Source organism: Artibeus jamaicensis, unplaced genomic scaffold (assembly GCF_021234435.1).
Source record: "Artibeus jamaicensis isolate MK-2021 breed Jamaican fruit bat unplaced genomic scaffold, CSHL_Jam_final contig_1015, whole genome shotgun sequence".
Lineage (NCBI taxonomy): Eukaryota > Metazoa > Chordata > Mammalia > Chiroptera > Phyllostomidae > Artibeus > Artibeus jamaicensis.
The window spans coordinates 20799555-20816862 of record NW_026521194.1 but is presented as its reverse complement, the minus strand read 5'-3'; the positions used below and the strand labels follow the sequence as shown (position 1 = coordinate 20816862).

General features: G+C 37.8%; 1 protein-coding gene across 2 annotated transcripts in view; it reads right to left on the bottom strand.

Moving 5' to 3' along the window:
* ICA1L (islet cell autoantigen 1 like) overlaps positions 1–17308 on the bottom strand; it is a 53706-nt gene that overhangs the window by 25794 nt on the left and 10604 nt on the right. Inside the window, exons 3-6 of one of the 2 annotated variants that reach the window (XM_037166021.2) lie at positions 12528–12696; positions 9145–9217; positions 2542–2665; positions 1246–1444 (exon numbers count right to left, since the gene is read on the bottom strand). In XM_037166021.2, the coding sequence (XP_037021916.2) occupies positions 1246–1444; positions 2542–2665; positions 9145–9217; positions 12528–12696 (565 nt within the window). Of the gene's footprint in view, positions 1–1239; positions 1445–2541; positions 2666–9144; positions 9218–12527; positions 12697–17308 lie in introns of those variants that run through there. The other variant, XM_053670184.1, reaches the window with a different exon arrangement.

Below are 17308 nucleotides of genomic sequence, written 5' to 3'. Positions count from 1 at the left end.
CAAAGTGTTACTGCTAGACTGTCTGGAGTGCAGGGGAATCTTTGCCCATTGGCAGATGGCAGCAGTGGGAGGTCCTTACACTGAGCAAAAAGCTAGCAGGATAATTAGATAGGAAAAAGCCCTGCCCACATCATTCCAGTACCAGGGGTAGGACCAGGGGAAGGTAGGCACGTACATAACTGAAGTGAAATGGCATGGTGGAGGTGCTGGACCAGAGGCCTGTTGTCTAGCCCGGAGAAAGAAGGGATTGTTTGGGAGATGGACGCACCCGAAGAGCACCAAAGCACCTGGTCTGTCCCACAACCAAACTAATATACTCCCAGGGGAACAAAGAAACTAACTCTGGATCATGGCTCGCTTGCTTGTAACCTGCACCTGCTAGTGCATTCGCCTGTTCTTTCCAAGGGCCACTTGGCCTCAGCAGAGTCTCTCTTTTTCTAACGTGCTTGGTGACGCACTGACCTGTGCATTTGTGTGCTCTCCCAGAAGAACATGACTTTGCAGCCTTAGCAACTGCATGGTCATGGCCATGTGGGCACCACACGCAGGCTCCCCAACGGGGAGCCTGAAATGAACAGCAGCTGGAAACAAGCTAAGCTCTGGATGGGGATGAGGGCCACTTAGCAGCCACCTGTAGGCTCCAAAGGACTGTATTTTAAATTGGAACAGGGGCTCTGAACACTAGTTTTTGTCTTGGCCTTGCTGAGGAGATAGGCTTTGAGATAGGAGCCTGCCATTCTCCCAGATCATGTGCAGCACCTGAATAAAACCTCTTTTCTTTTTTTCACCAGCATTTGCTTCATGAGTTTGGCTTTTGTGGTGATAGACAGCCTTATACCCATTTTTTGTTCGGTTACAAAAGATCTCCAAGCAGCCAAGAATTTATAATATAACATTTTCTTAAAAACACTCTGCTCTGCCCTGGCTGGGTGACTCAGTTGGTTGGGGCATTGTCCAATACATCAATAGGGTACAGGTTTGATTCCCAGTTACAGCACACACCTAGGATGCAGGTTCAATCCCAGTCAGGGAGCATACAGAAGGCAACCCATCAGTGTTTCTCACATCAATGTTCCCCCCTCCCCACTCCCCCAATGCCCTCTCTCTCTCTTCCTCTCTCTCTAAAATCAATAAACATATCCTTGGGTGAAGATTTTTAAAAAATAGTCTGACCTTAATTAAGTTATTCTGTAGAAGTGCAACAGGTTTATGTATCAAGAAAAGGAGAAGGATATATCATCATACTTTTCTGAACTTTTCCATTTGCTTTAAGGTGTCCGGGTCCAGTTCTTGGGACACATCTTTCATCCACAGCAGAGCTCCTCTGTACTCTGTGCGAGCCTGCTCCATCCGATTAACTGTCATCAGGGTATCGGAGACTGCCCTGTGGCTGAATGTTGTTACTTCTTGCTTAAGTCGAGACAGGGGAGTACACAGGGCCAATCTAATGGCAGAGAGGTAAAACTCAGAGAGATGTACATCCCATTAAAAAACACACAAAGATTTAAAACAACCATAAAGCATATTTACTGTCAAGTCTATAAATAGGAAATTATTAAGATGCCTAAGAGCTTTAGAAAGCAAATAAGGATCATATAGACAACTTTGAATTGTTAATAAAGATGTGTCTATATCTTTCCCTTTTCTTATTTTAGAAAATATATCATTTTTGCAACATTTTGAGTGTTAATCCACATATTAATTACTTGTCAGGTAAATGTGCCATTTAGAAAAGAGTTCCATGGGTAAAAGAGACCCTGTATTTATAAAGCATTATCCTATAAATAGCCTTTTATCTGACAAATTTAGGAAAAACCTAGGTATAGGAAAGCAGATGAAATACTAGAAGAACTAATGAGGATCAAATTCTTAGCAGCTGAGTATGAGAACAAAAAAAATGGAGTTAAGAAACATCCGGTCAACTCAGCTCCTTGGTCAGCTTTTGACTGTCTTGTACTGAGTATCTCACTGCCTTAACGATGGACTTTGGCATTGATGTGTTGTTTCAGAGGAAAACAACTTAAGTTATCAATGATCATTACAGGTCTGATAAGGCCTGTCTTTATTTTTCTTTGAAAATGCAAAGATTTTTTGCTGTATTTAATAATTGTAGGAAATTCTCTGAAGCGGGTATTTTTAAGATAAAAAACTGCAAAATGATAAATGCAAAGTATGTGATTAAGAAGAAAAATTTCCTCCGCTGAAAAAGCTCTAATGTAGTCATAGATAGTACAGTAGTCAAAAAAGTGTAAAATATATACCTATACATATTCAAATTTTAGCTATGCTATGCCTCTGTTACATTAAATTCCTTAATGAATTTAAACATAGGCCTAAGGTACATTTCTAGGAATTAAGCAATGAAGAATGTCAATTTCTAAATAATTATTTAAAATACAAAAAAATGAGTTAGGCATGAAAACAATTGCATACTGCAATATATTTCTCTTTTAACCCCCTACTGGAATGGCACACTTAGGTGCATATATCAAAACTGCCATACTGACTACAGAGTTAAGGATGATGCGAAACCATGCAAACCTGTGCTTGGCCGAGGAGCAGAGTGCCTTGCCAGTGGCAGCCATCATTTTGCCAGCTTGTGAGGCATCTCCTTCTGCTTGGAGCTTTAAAAAGATCCCTAGTTCGTTTTCTTCCTCTGATATAACTAGGAAAAAATTACAGTATAGTTGTTTCATTTTTATCATTTCTTCAAACACACATATAAGTAAAATTCTTACAAAAACAATTATCTATATACAAGAACTACTTGAGGATGGAGGGGCAGGAAGAACACATTTTAAAAATTCAGTTTCTGAGCTCAATCTGCAAAGATTCTGATTTTCTGGTTCAGAGGATCTGCTTTTACTTTTCATTTATTTATGTTTATTTTTAATGTATTTTATTGTTATTACAGTTATCCCCATTTCCCCCCTTTATTCCCCTCTGCCCTGCACACCTCCTCCCAACCACATTCCCCCATCTTAGTTCATGTCCATGAGTCATACATATAAGTTCTTTGGCTTCTACATTTTCTATACTATTCTTCACCTCCCCCTGTCTATTTTCTACCTCTTTATTCTACTTATTCTCTGTACCTTTCCCCCCATTCCCTCCCTCCCCTTCCCCATTGATAACCCTCCCTATGATCTCCATTTTGTGTTCCTGTTCTAGTTGTTTCCTTAGTTCATTTTTGTTTTAGGTTTGGTTGTTGATAGTTGTGAGTTTATGGTCATTTTACAGTTCATAGTTTTGATCATCTTCCTTCTCTTAGATAAGTCCCTTTAACATTTCATATAATAAGGGCTTGGTGATGATGAACTCCTTAAACTTGACCTTATCTGGGAAGCACTTTATCTTCCCTTCCATTCTAAATGATAGCTTTGCTGGATAGAGTAATCTTGGATGTAGGTCCTTGCCTTTCATCACTTTGAATACTTCTTTCCAGCCCCTTCTTGCCTGTAAGGTTTCTTTTGAGAAATCAGCTGATAGTCTTATGGGCACTCCTTTCTAGGTAACTGTCTCCTTTCCTCTTGCTGCTTTTAAGATTCTTTCCTTATCTTTAATCTTGGATAATGTAATTATGATGTGCCTTGGTGTGTGCTTCCTTGGGTCCAACTTTTTTGGGGTCCTCTGAGCTTCCTGGACTTACTGGTAGTCTATTTCCTTTCCCAGATTGGGGAAGTTCTCCTTCATTATGTTTTCAAATAAGTTTTCAATTTCTTGTTTTTCCTCTTCTTCTGGCACTCCTATGATTCGGATGTTGGAACATTTAAGGTTGTCCTGGAGGTTCCTAAGCCTCTCCTCAGTTTTTCAAATTCTTGTTTCTTCATTCTGTTCTGGTTGAATGTTTATTTCTTCTTTCTGGTCCAAACTGTTGATTTGAGTCCCAGTTTCCTTCCTGTCACAGTTGGTTGTCTATACACTTTCCTTTATTTCACTTTTCATAGCCTTCATTTTTTCTTCTATTTTGGGACCATTCTCAACCAATTCCTTGAGCATCCTGATTACCAGTGTTTTGAACTGAGCATCTGATAGGTTGGCTAGCTTTTCGTCACTTAGTTGTATTTTTCCTGGAGCTATGATCTGTTCTTTCATTTGGGCCATTTTTGTTTTATTGGTCTCAGTTCACCTGTTACTAGTAAGGGGCAGAGCCTTAGGTATTCACCCGGGTGGGGCAATCACAGTGTTGTAGCACTGTAGGTGGGGGAGGGGCCCAAGAAACAACAATGTTGCTTATTCCACTCTCTTCAGTCACTTTCCTACCCACAAGCAAGTTGGGCCGTTCTGATGCTGATTTCTCAGTATGTGGGTTTGTGTACATTCTAGGACCCTCTGGGTCTCTCCAACGAACTCTCCTGTGAGGCTGGAAGTCTCTCCTGCTTCCACAACCCCCACAGGTCTTTTCACTCAAGGTTTTGAGGCTTTATTTCCCTATGCTGGAACCTGGGGTTGCTCAGTCTGTCTTGCTCCCCAGTCGTTCCTCCCAGTTTCTTTTTTTTCTTTTTTATTTTTTAAAATTGATTATGCTGTTACAGTTGTTCTATTCCCCCCTTCATTCCCCTCCACCCTGCCCCCCATCCCCACCATTACCCCCCTTTAGTTTATGTCCATGTGTCTCAAGTCCTTTAGGTTCTATATTTCCCATGCTATTCTTGCCCCCCCCCATCTATTTTCTATCTACTGTCTATGCTACTTATTTTCTGTACCTTCTCCCCCCATCTCCTCCTCCCACTCCCCTGTTGCTAACCCTCCTTGAGATCTTCATTTCTATGTTTCCACTCCTGATCTAGCTGTCCTTTTAGTTTGCTTTCGTTTTAGGTGTGGTTGTTAATAACTGTGAGCTTGTTGTCCTTTCACTGTTCATGTTTCTTTAACTTCTTTTTCTTAGATAAGTCCCTTTAACATTTCATATAATAAGGGCTTGGTGATGATGAACTCCTTGAATTTGATCTTATCTGAGAAGCACCTTATCTGTCCTTCCATTCTAAATGAAAGTTTTGCTGGATAGAGCAATCTTGGTTGTAGGTCTTTAGATTTCATGACTTGGAATATTTCTTTCCAGCCCCTTCTTGCCTGTAAGGTTTCTTTTGAGAAATCTGCTGACAGTCTGATGGGGACTCCTTTGTAGGTGATTGTCCCCTTAGCTCTTGCTGCTTCTAGGATTCTCTCCTTCATTTTAATTTTGGCTAATGTAATTATGATGTGCCTTGGTGTGTTTCTTCTTGAGTCCAACTTTTTTGGTACTCTCTGAGCTTCTTGGATTTCTTGGAAGTCTATTTCCTTTGCCAGATTGGGGAAATTTTCTTTTATTATTTGTTCAAATAAGTTTTCCACTGGTGGCTGTGCCTTTCCCCCTTCTGGTACCCCTATAATTCGGATATTGGAGCGTTTAAAGATGTCCTGGAGGTTCCTAAGACTCTCCTCATTTCTTTGAATTCTTGCTCCTTGACTCTTTTCTGTTTGGCCATTATTTGCTTTCTTCTGGTCCACTCCATTGATTTGAGTCCCAGTTTCCTTTTCATCGCTATTGGTTTCCTGTGGAATTCCATTCATTTCCATTAGTTTAGCCTTCATATGTTTCTCTAATTTGTGGCTATAATCAACCAGATCTGTGAGGATCCTGATGACCAGTGTTTTAAACTGTGCGTCTGAGAGTTTTGCTATTTCTTCGTCGCTTAGATTTATCTCTGGGGCTTTGAGGTCTTCTTGCGACATTTTTGGTCTGTTCTGGCCCTTTAAATGTGAGAAGCGGCACCTTGGACTCCCAGGTCGCTGGGTTGTGACGCTGTATGTGGGGGCGTGGTCAGAGCGGGGAAATGGCGGCGCCCTGTATCGCCGCCGCGGCCGGTCCAACCGCCCACTCCCTCGCCTGTCCACTGGTGCGCAAATAGGCGACCGCAGTCAACATGCAGCACCGCCTCCCCACTGTCTCCTCTGCAGTGGCTCACCTGGTGGGTTGCTCGGTCGCTCACTAGGTCCAATCCTGCGTTTGGAACCCGTGCGTCTGGATTCACGCGTCTGGATTCCGCGCCTGGGTCCGTCCGACCGAGTCCTCCTGTGCAACCCCTCAACAGACGCCGGTTTCGCCCCTTACCGGTCGGGCTGAAGAATTTGTTGTTAACGGACTTCCGAAAAGTTCAATTTTCCGTGTTCTGGTTGTGTTTTCTGATGCTAATATTTAGTTGTCCCTAAACTTGGTTGTGTGAGAAGGCACGGCACATCCACCTATACCTCCATCTTGGCGGAAGTCCTCCTCCCAGTTTCTCTGCACACAAAAGTGGAACAACTGCTCCACCAGCTGCCACCTCATTTGGTCCACCATCTGCTGCCTTGCCGTGAGTCCTCTCCATCCACCTGCCCATCTCTGCCCCTCCTAATGGTCTGGATGAATGTTTTTCTTTAACTCCTTGGTTATCAAACTTTCATAGAGTTCAATTTTCTGGCAGTTCTGGTTGCTTTTTGTTTTTAAATTGGTTGTTCTCCTTCTTTTGATTGTGCGAGAAGGCACAGTGTATCTATCTATACCACCTATTTGTTTTTTTTAAATAATTCCTGATGGCTTGGCTGCAGTGAATCCATGAGACTTGCCTTGGGAAAAATTGATCTTTAGTTAAAAAAAAATGACAAATAATATCTCAAATGATGCATTTTCAAATATGCAGAGATACATTTTAGAATTTGCCTCTTACAAAGTAGTCATTTCCTGTTAAATTTAACTTATTCTTTTCTTTAAAGATTTTATTTATTTATTCTCAGAGAGGAGGAAAGGAGGGAGAATGAGAGGGAGAGAATCATTCATGTGCAAGAGAAACATCAACCACTTGCCTCTTGCATGCCCCCAATTGGGTATCTGGCCTGCATCCAGGCATGTGCCCTGGTAGGGAATCAAACTGGCAACCTTTCAGTGTGCAGGCTGGCACTCTATCCACTGAGCCACATCAGCCAGGGCTAAATTTACCTTATAATTGACTTCTATCTTGGCTCAGTTTCCTGTGCTCAGTACCCTAGACCCACAGATGTTCACAATTTTGCTGCTGAAATCCTAAAATTTGTTGTGCAGCACCTTACTACTCAAAGTGTGGGCCACGAACCAATGTCAGTCCAGAACCACTTGTTACCAGCCTGTGGCAAGTACCAAAACTAAGAAATGTTTTAGAAACTTTTACTAATATGACTAAGTATTTTACTTTAAAAAATATATCTTATTGATTATGCTATTACAGTTGTCCTAATTTTTCCTGTTTTGCCCCCCTCTGCCTGGTATACCCCTTCCCTCCAGCAATCCCCACCCCCTTAGTTCATATCCATAAGTCATGCATATAAGCTCTTTTGCTTCTCCATTTTTTATACTGTTCTTAACATCCTCCTGTCTATTTCCTTTCTACCAATTTGTACTTCTTAATCTCTGCACCTTTTCCCTCATTCTTCCCCTTCCCCCTCCCAAATGACAACCCTTCAAATGATCTCCATATGTATGATTATATTCCTGTTCTGCTTGTTTGCTTATTTTGCTTTTTAGATTCAATTATTGATAGTTGTGAATTTATTGCCATTTTAATCTTCATAGTTTTGATCTTTTTCTTAGATAAGTCCCTTTAATATTTCATATAATAATGGCTTGGTGATGATGAACTCCTTTAGCTTTCCCTTGTCTTGGAAGCACTTTATCTGCCCTTCAATTCTAAATGACAGCTTTGCTGGATAGAGTAATTAAGGTTGTAGGTCCTTGCTTTTCATCACTTTGAACACTTCTTTTATTTTTTTAAGATTTTATTTATTCATTTTTGGAGAGAAGGGCAAGGAGAAAGAGAGGGAGAGAAACATCAATGTGAGAGAAAAACATCAATTGGTTGCCTCTTGTACATGCCCTGACCGGGGACCGAACCCACAACCCAGGCATGTGCCCTGACAGGGAATCCAACTGGTGCCTTTTCACTTTGTGGGACAACACCAAACCAACTGAGCCAGACAGCTCGTGGCTGATTATAATGTTTTGAGATTAATTGACATTCCTTGGAAGAAATATCATTAATTGAGCAAATATTTACTGAGTACAAACTACATGTTAAACATCATTTCTAGGCTTTGAGGACACAGATGTAAACAAAATAGACAAATTCCTGTCCATTGGGAGAACATATTATAGTGGTGGTAAGAAAAACATTAATAAAATATATAAAATGTTGAATATTGTTAAGTAGTTAAGAAAGTTATGAGAAAGAAGGATATTTCATTTTAGATATGAGGATCTCACTAAAAAGATGATATCTGACCAAACACCTAAAGGAAGTTACAGATCCTGCTGTGCAGATACGCTTAACAGGAAGATCAATATGGCTAAAGAGAAGAGAGTTTTAGGAAATGAGTGGTAACCAGGTTCAGGGAGGTGGCAACATGCAGTAGGCCATTGCAACTAAAGAAGGAGAAGAGATCCAAAAATTTAGTTCCAACTTGAAGAGGTCGAGAAGAGAGAAGAACCCAGCAAGCAAAGGCAGGATACTGAGAAGGAATGGCCAGTAGAAAGAAGTCCAGGAAGTATGGTGCCTGGAAGCCAAGCCAAGAGAAGGAGAGAATAATGAACTGTGTTAAGTAATGTGATGAATCAAGTAAGGTAAGGATGGAGAATTGGGCACTGGGTTCAGCTCTTCATGATTATGACAAGAGCAATTTGGTGGAGTAATGGGGAAGAAAATTTAACTGGAGTGAGTAGAAAAGAAAGTGGAAGGACAGGAATAAAGACTGTGCATACAGCCCTGGCAAGGTAGCTCCATTGGTCAGAATGTCAGCCTGAAATGCCTGGATCAGGCACATACAAGAATCAACCAATGAATGCATAAATGAGTGGAAAAAATTGTTTTTCTCTCTTTCTCCTATAAAATCAAATTTTAAAAAAGTCTACAGTGGGGGGTCAAGAGACAGTTTTTAAGTGATGGAAGCAAATCCAGTTAAGATTCTGGGCAATAAAACTGAAATGAATCTGTCAGAGGACACTGGGGACTTTGAGACCAGTTCACTGTAAATATTCATATGTTGTCATAAGAAACTACTCACAAAACAGTTCAATAAACTATTTTTATATTAAACATTCCATTCAACTATGTACATTAAGTGGAAATTATAGGACATATATCTACAATTTCATACCATTGAGTCTTAGCTGATATTTCTCAACTATCTTCAGGAGTTCAGAGCATGTCTCTTGAATGAAGTGAAAAACCTTTGAAATATAAATTTTATTAGGACAATTTATAGAACCATAAATACAAAGTATCTTTTATAAACACTTCAAAAGCAGAACATTTTCTTGTATGTATTTTGTCTATTTTTTCCTGGAATGTGATGTACTTCAGTTTTGGTTTTATTTCTGATATAGAAAGCACATTTAGATTTCTCCCATGATGTTTAGAAAAAATTTCTCCCATGATGTTTATTAGCTACCTGGTAGCTAATAAAAATTTATGACTGTAGAGTTTGTACTCTCCTCGTCTTCAAGCTGTCTACAGAGCAAAAGAGTAACTCCAACATAAACTGCATCGAGCATTGCCAACCACATGAAGAGTATAGATAACCTTAGAAAATGTTAACTCTGATGCTGGCTTTCCTCCAATATTGCTCTAAGCAAAAGGTTAATGAATTCACTATAAAAATTAAATAATGTACTACAATATCAAAAATAAATTACTTGTAAATTATTTTTATTTAAACATTTCAATGTTTAAATGGAATTTAATTCCATTTAAGTAATGGAATTACTTAATGGAATACAGGAATTCCATGTAATTCCTGTATTACTACTATTGCTAATAGCTAATAGAAAAATTAATTATCCAGTACATTCCCATTTCAAAGTAAGAACATGAAAACTTGAGATTAGGACACATACACATGAGGTAGCTCTTCACACATATCTATTAACTGAAGTTTTCCCAGAGAAATGGCTGGTATAGGTTTAGGGTTCAGGCCTTCTTCTAACAAACTCCTGTGGTGAAGAGCTGCTATGAAATTTTAGTTGAAAAAGACCTTGGCCCTGTGATAAATATTAAGTCCTAATCCTATATTATCAAATAAATTTTCTGCTTCGGCTGGTGTGGCTCAGTGGATTGAGCACTGGACTGCAAACCAAGGGGCCGCCAGTTCCATTCCCAGTCAGGGCACATGCCTAGGTTGTGGGCCATGTCCCCAGTAGGGGGCACTCGACAGACAACCACACACTGATGTTTCTTTTCCTCTCTTTGTTCCTCCCTTCTCCTCTCTAAAAATAAGTAAATAAAATCTTTAAATAAATAAAATTTCTAGTATCACCATTAAGCCTGATCATCCTATCTCTGAAGCACTTTTGCTACTACTTGGATGTTTGATTAGGACTAAGGAAGATTGATAACAGACACTAAAATCTAAATGGAGAGCAACCATCAATTTTCCATGTAAGTTTAGATATGTTTCAACTGAACTTGGTATGTACATTTGGAAACTTAAAAAGCTGTTTTAAATCCATATGGAAGAAGACTAGAGAAGAATACAAAAAATGATAGCAGTACTATGAGAAAGTGATTATGGTTGATTTTTTCCATGGTCCTTGAAAGATTTATATACCATTGCTATTAATTTTTACAATGAAAATATATTTTTTAGTTTTAGTGAAGTATAATTTCACAAATAAGATTCTATTTATTTATTTAAAAAATATTTTAATTATTCATTTTTTAGAGAGCAGGGAAGGGAGGGAGAAAAAAAGAAATATCAATGTGCATTTAAAGTATATAACATAATGATTGATATAAGCATACAAACAATGAAAATATTTCTCATTCTTAAAAAAAATAGTACAAATGTGGGAGAAAGTTCTTGGCTAATTCAAAATATTTGTCTAATGAACAAGCACAACACTAAAATGTAAAATATGTCACTCACAGCCCTGGCTGGTGTAGCTCAGTGGATTGAGCGCGGGCCTGCGAACCAGACAATTGCGGTTCGATTCCCAGTCAGGGCACATACCCGGGTTGCAGGCCAGTTCCCAGCAGGGGATGCATGAAAGGCAACCATACATTGATGTTTCTTTCCCTCTCTCCTTCCCTTCCCCTCTAAAAATAAATAAATAAAATCTTTTTAAAAAATATGTCACTCACAGATTGCCTAATGATGTAAAACAATACAAAAATATCTACTTCTGGGGAATATAGGAGGACACAGTGAAGAGTTCTCTGAGTGTTAAAACATAAAGTACTTACTTTAAAATACTTAAAATAAAGTCTCTTTATTTTTCCAACACTTGTCCTTGAACCCTAAGAGGAATACTTTTCAAATAATTTTTCTATTTCCATATGTATTAGGGCAATGACACAGTTTACTTACTATGAATGAAAATACTTAATACATTAAGCCCTATTTAGTTAGACCTTTATTTAAAAAAATTTTTGTACCCTCACCTGTGAACATTTTTTTTCATTGCTCTTAGAGAAGAAGGGAGAAGGAAAAGGAGAGAGAAAAACATTGATATGAAAGACAAACATTGATTGGTTGCCTCCATAGGCACCACAGCCAGGATCAACCCCACAACCCAAGCATGTGCTGTGACTGGGAATCAAATATGCAACTCTTTGGTTCTTGGAATGATGATCCAACCAACTGGGCCACACCAACCAGGGTGACCTTTATCTTTAAGAATCCCAACAGATGATTATATTTCAAGCATAACAGAGCATCTGGCTTGGAAATATTTGTGCAAGTTATCTTGAATTAGTACATGTACATGTAATTAGTAAATCTGCATTTAAATATCCAGACCTTTGCCCTGGCCAAGTGGTTCAGTTTGTTGAAACATCATTCCATACACCTAAAGGTTGCAGATTCAGTCCCTGGTCAGGGCATGTATGGGAGGCAACCAATTGATATTTCTTTCTCACATAGCTGTTCTTCTCTCTCTTTTCCCCTCCCTTACTCTCTCTTTAAAAATCAATAAACATGTACTTAGGTGGGTATTTAATTAATTAAAATCCAGATGTTTCATTAATATACATGAGACCTTTCCTCTAATTAGCTTAATTACTTATAAGTTTAAAGTTGTTTCATGGTAATTATTCCTTTTAATTAAGATGAAAAACAGCCAAAAATGCATTATCAAATACTTCAATAACTCTATCTCTTAATAATTGAAAAAAAAAGTCTAGCTATTTATGTGAGATGTAAGGCTTCACATAAATGTAGTTAAACTATTATGACATGATATATAATGAATATATGGTATCAGTTAGAAATATAATTAATTCATTAACATTTAGCTTAAAAACTATACTACTTATACCAGAGAAATTAATTCCTGATTTATGTAATTTATGAACACTGGTTCTGTCAGTTCTCAATTTTTGAGAATTATGACCTCCTATCCAGAAGATCTAAGAGATGGATATATTCTATTATCAAATTTGCATTTATCCCATTAAGTTCTTCAGTGTAAAAACCTGTCATAATCCTCCTTGAGTCCCAAATAATAACCACTAATATGAAATACACAGAATCCTCACATATACCTCAAGTTTAGCATCCAGTTCTGCATCAGATGCCACCACATGCTCATCTTCCTTCTTTCCAGTGGCTTTGATGAAGATCTGTTTAGTTCTCCAGTATTTTTTTTGCATTCTGCTGACCACTGACTGGTCATCTTCTGCTTTAGGCTGCCCAAAGGAATCCGTGGAGTGACTATAAGGAACAGACTAAAATTAAAGTTATGCTAAGTGAAATAAGCCAGTCAGAAGAGGACAAATACAGTATCATTTCACTCATATGTGGAATCTAATGAACAAACAGAACTACCAAGCACACTAGAGACAGACTTAGCAAGCTGACAGCTCTGGGGGACGGTGGGTAGTTAGTGAATGGGGAGAGGGATGGAGCAAAAAGGAAAACGGACTCATGGACATTGACAACAGTGTGGTGATTGCTGGGGAGTGGGGGACATAAGAGGGGTAAATGGTAATGGAAAAATGTAATTAAAATATTTCCAATAACAAATATCTGCTTAGTCAATATTTAATAGAGTTAAAAACTAAAAAGATGTTAAATAGTATATTAATGTTAATAGCTAAGCATGCTAATATTTGCTCTATATGATATACTGGTAATAATTATAACCTGTACAAGCAACAGGCAAAAAGATTAATGATACTTAATTTCAGTTAGGTGACAAAGGTAATAAAACTGGTAATGATTTTGCAATAATGACTGGAAATAATTTTATTTTATCTGACCAATTTCTACTTGTAGACATTTATTAGTTTCTAATTTTTGCTTTTGTAATAATGCTGCAAAATGAATGTGTACACACATCTTTGTATACCACTATCATTTCCTTAGGAAAACTTCCTGTAGTTATAACTGCTATGTCAAAAGAATACACACTTAATAAATACTCTCAGATATGCAAAGATTCAAATACACTCTCTTTAAAAATCACTCAAAGAAATATTTTAGTACCCAAAAAATAAAATCTTAGGTATAGGGGAAATCTGTTATAAAAACATAGAGATGGAAATTGTAACCTATATAAGCTTAAAAATTAATGTCAAAGTGATTGTTCTTAACAAGATTAACATGACTATATAAGGAAAGACAAATGTGAAAAGTGTTCCTTAAAGAGAAGTAAAAAAAAGAAATAATAATAGTTTTAAAAGCCCAAATTCCTCTAGTAAATGGGAGATAGGAACAAAGGGAAGTACTACAGTATGTGACTCATTCATCATTTCCAGGGGAATCAATAAATACTAACATATTCTTAATGTTGGTAAAGAAATAGAGATTCTTTTTTTTATTTTAGAGTAACTACTAATTAAATAAAAATAGGATGTCTAATTTATAAATTACTAGGGGATAAACAAGAAAAACAGCAGAAGGGTGGGAAAAATAGGAGTAATGCAACATAAAAACAGTATATACTCAGATGATAGAAAAAGAACAATTACACTATTTAGTATGATAAATTCAAACTTCCTTTTAAAGACCAAGAACCTCAAATCATAGAAAACAGAAAACTATATCCAATGGTATGCTGTTTGGAATCCACCTAAAACAACAAACAGCATTATACTTTTCTGACACAGAGTCTTGAGGGAAAACTTACAGTTCATCTTTCTGCTTCAATTTCTTTCCTCCTCTGGTTGCTCTTGACTTGCTTTTGTTTAGTTTCCCTGCCCCTAGGTTGTTATTAGTGTGAGGGTCAGTCGAATTATATGACAAAATACTGATCTCTTCTACTATGTTGACTGCACGCTTAAACCCAATCAGTTACTAGAACAAAATCTAGGGAGTATCAGGAGAGAACATCCATTCCCTACCTCGACTTCCAGGCTGCTGTACCTCAATCACTAATGTCCTGGCTTCTTTCCACTCCCTCATCATCCTTCATCTCTGAGTAACTTCATCTCTAAGTTATCTGACTGGATTTGAGAGTAATGAACTTACTCCTCCTTTTCCTCTCTGGAAGCTATCCTACCTGCAGAGTGCAAACCATCCCTAGCAAGAGGAGGACAGTAGCTGGGTGGGTAAATCTGCGAAACATGAGATTTACGCAATTTTGGGTTTTTGACTGAGGGCAGTGCTAACTCTGCTTCCACTGGGGGTAGGTTGAGCAGAAAGCCAAATGGTGTGAGATATTAGATGATAGAGTTCAAGGCTAGAAACTACCAGAAATTTAGGAAAAATATTCTGGAAGGGAGGCAGCTAAAGAGGAGGGGATCCCCAAAATCTACATACAAAGTCCTCCCAAGATCTGTGCTGATCATGAGCTGAAGGAGGGGATCCCAAGGGTCATGGCAGAAAATCAGCCACTGCAAACTGAAGTAATACCTGATAAAACAAAACTATACTACAAGGCCACTGTAATCAAAACAGCCTGGTACTGGCATAAGAACAGGCACAAAGATCAATGGAACAGAATACAGAGCCCAGAAATAAACCCATGTCTCTATGGTCAATTAATATTTGACAACGGGGTCACGAACATACAATGGAGAAAAAATAGTCTCTTCAATAGATGGTGTTGTGAGAACTGGACTGGTACATGCAAAAAAAATGAAACTTGACCACCAACTTACACCATACACCAGAATAAACTCAAAATGGATAAAAGACAAGTATAAGTCATGAAGCCTACTGAAATTGTTGGGGACTACTGATATAAAAGACAGACTCTCAAGTCATGGATTGAGAACCAGCCCCTAAGGAAAAAGGACTCATGGACAATAGTGAGGTGGCTGCTGCAGGGAGGGGGTTATAAGGGTACTAAATGGTAATGGGGAAAAATACAATAAAGATTAAATTTTAAAAAAAGAGAACCTGCTCCTCAAACTGCTCTAAAGGATATATTATATAAATTATCAGCTATAATATCAGGCTAGAATCACATCCAGGTTATAAACATGAATCCTTTCAGATAGGTGACCTCAATTGTTGTCTAGCCAAACATGGTTTGGTTACTGAGTTGTTACTGAGATACTAGAACCATTACAGAACTAGAGTAGTTAAAATTTACAAATACACTGAGATAGCAGAACTAGTGCAGAACTAAATTAGCTGAAATTTCCAAACAGTCCCAGTAAGAAAGTCAGTTTTGTGCACATATTAAATAAATGCAAGCTTTGTTTTAAGTAATATACTTGGCACTATAATCATATACCAATAAGACACTGATGCAATAAAATTAAATTAAATGCACACCTGTGTATATCTAAAACAGAAAGACTATGGCAATTACCACCATCCCATTACAGACCCGAAAATCTTCTTCTAAGCAGGTAAGTTGCCTGCAGAGAGGTTACCACCTCGACCTATTATTCTCATAAAAAGACTAAAGCTTAATCATTTTTTCAAAAAGAACTCAAAACTACATGAAAGGTAAAGTCTTAGAGAGGGCTTAAGATATTTAAAAATTTCTGATAATCTCAGTACTACTACTTACTAACATAATTGTATTATACTTGTAGTTCCCTTGACCGTTTTAAAAACAGTTTTACACATTTTATTTCCTTTGATCTTTATGATAATTATGAAAGCTAGAAATGGCAGATTTTATTATTCCAGTTTTATAGAAAACATCGCTGAGGTTCTGTAAAATTAAAGTAAATTTCTCAAGGATACACATACGTTAAAGACATCTTGATACTTAGCACACATCCAGGTCTTCTGACTCCATGGGCAGTGATCTTTTTCATTTTTGAAGGTGGTAAAAGTGTGATTAAAGTTGTCTTCTGTTTTACAGTCAGTTTACTTAAACATACAATATTAGTTTTCTAATTTTAACCCATAGGTTTTTTAGAATTAGGTATATAAAAAGAATGTTACTTATAAGAATAAAAATGATAAAGAGAAGTCATTAACAAAGTTAATGTCTACACTGCAAACCACATTTGAATTTCTAGTTAAAATAAGGTTGATTTTTTTATATAAGTAAGTCTATAATTTTAGTAATCAGCATAACTTTAGTCTGTAAAGAAGAGGCTATATAAAGAAGACAAATTAGATCTTTTTTGTTCCCAAAATAATATGGTTATGGACCATTATCTACTTTTCAGACTTTCTGACAGATTTAAGAATTTATTACGGAAATATCATTAATATACCATTTTAATCATATTATTTCATAAAGAATACAGGTCTATCCAGAAGGTATCCAGCCACTATAACGTGAAAAATAGAGAAATTTACTGAAGAAGATACAAGATACAAGAAACATTGTATATAGGAAAATGATGCTTCAGTCCCCTTCAAAGTAGACACCTTGGGACTTTGTTCTCCCAGTTCTCCCAATGGCCATCAGCTGCCCTGTAGTATTTTCCTTGAATCTCATTGACAGTTCAAATTCTCTCTCCTTCCAAAGGTGATTTTAGTTTTGGGGAAAGCCAGAAGTCACAGGGCACCAAATCTGGCCTGTGGAGGGGCTGAGTCATCTAGGTGATTTGGTGTTTCACCAAAACACTGCATGAGATGTGATGCATGAGCTGGCGTGTTGTGATGAAGCTGCCAATCACCAGCTGCTCATAGCTGCGGCCTTCTGAATCATCTGAATAGTTTCCATGGAGAAATGTTCAAGCTTAATGCAAAATTCCATGCAGATTCATTGCTTTACTCACTCAGTCACTTTGAATGTGATGGCCACACAGTACACATGCTCACTCAACTGTGTCTGCTGCCCCACTGACTAGTACAGTGAAGTCATCATTGTTCACACATGCACATTCCAGTCCACTCTCCTTGGCTGCCAGGTTACATCGATGTCACACAAACCATTCTTACTATATTAACAATGGTTAGGCTTTTT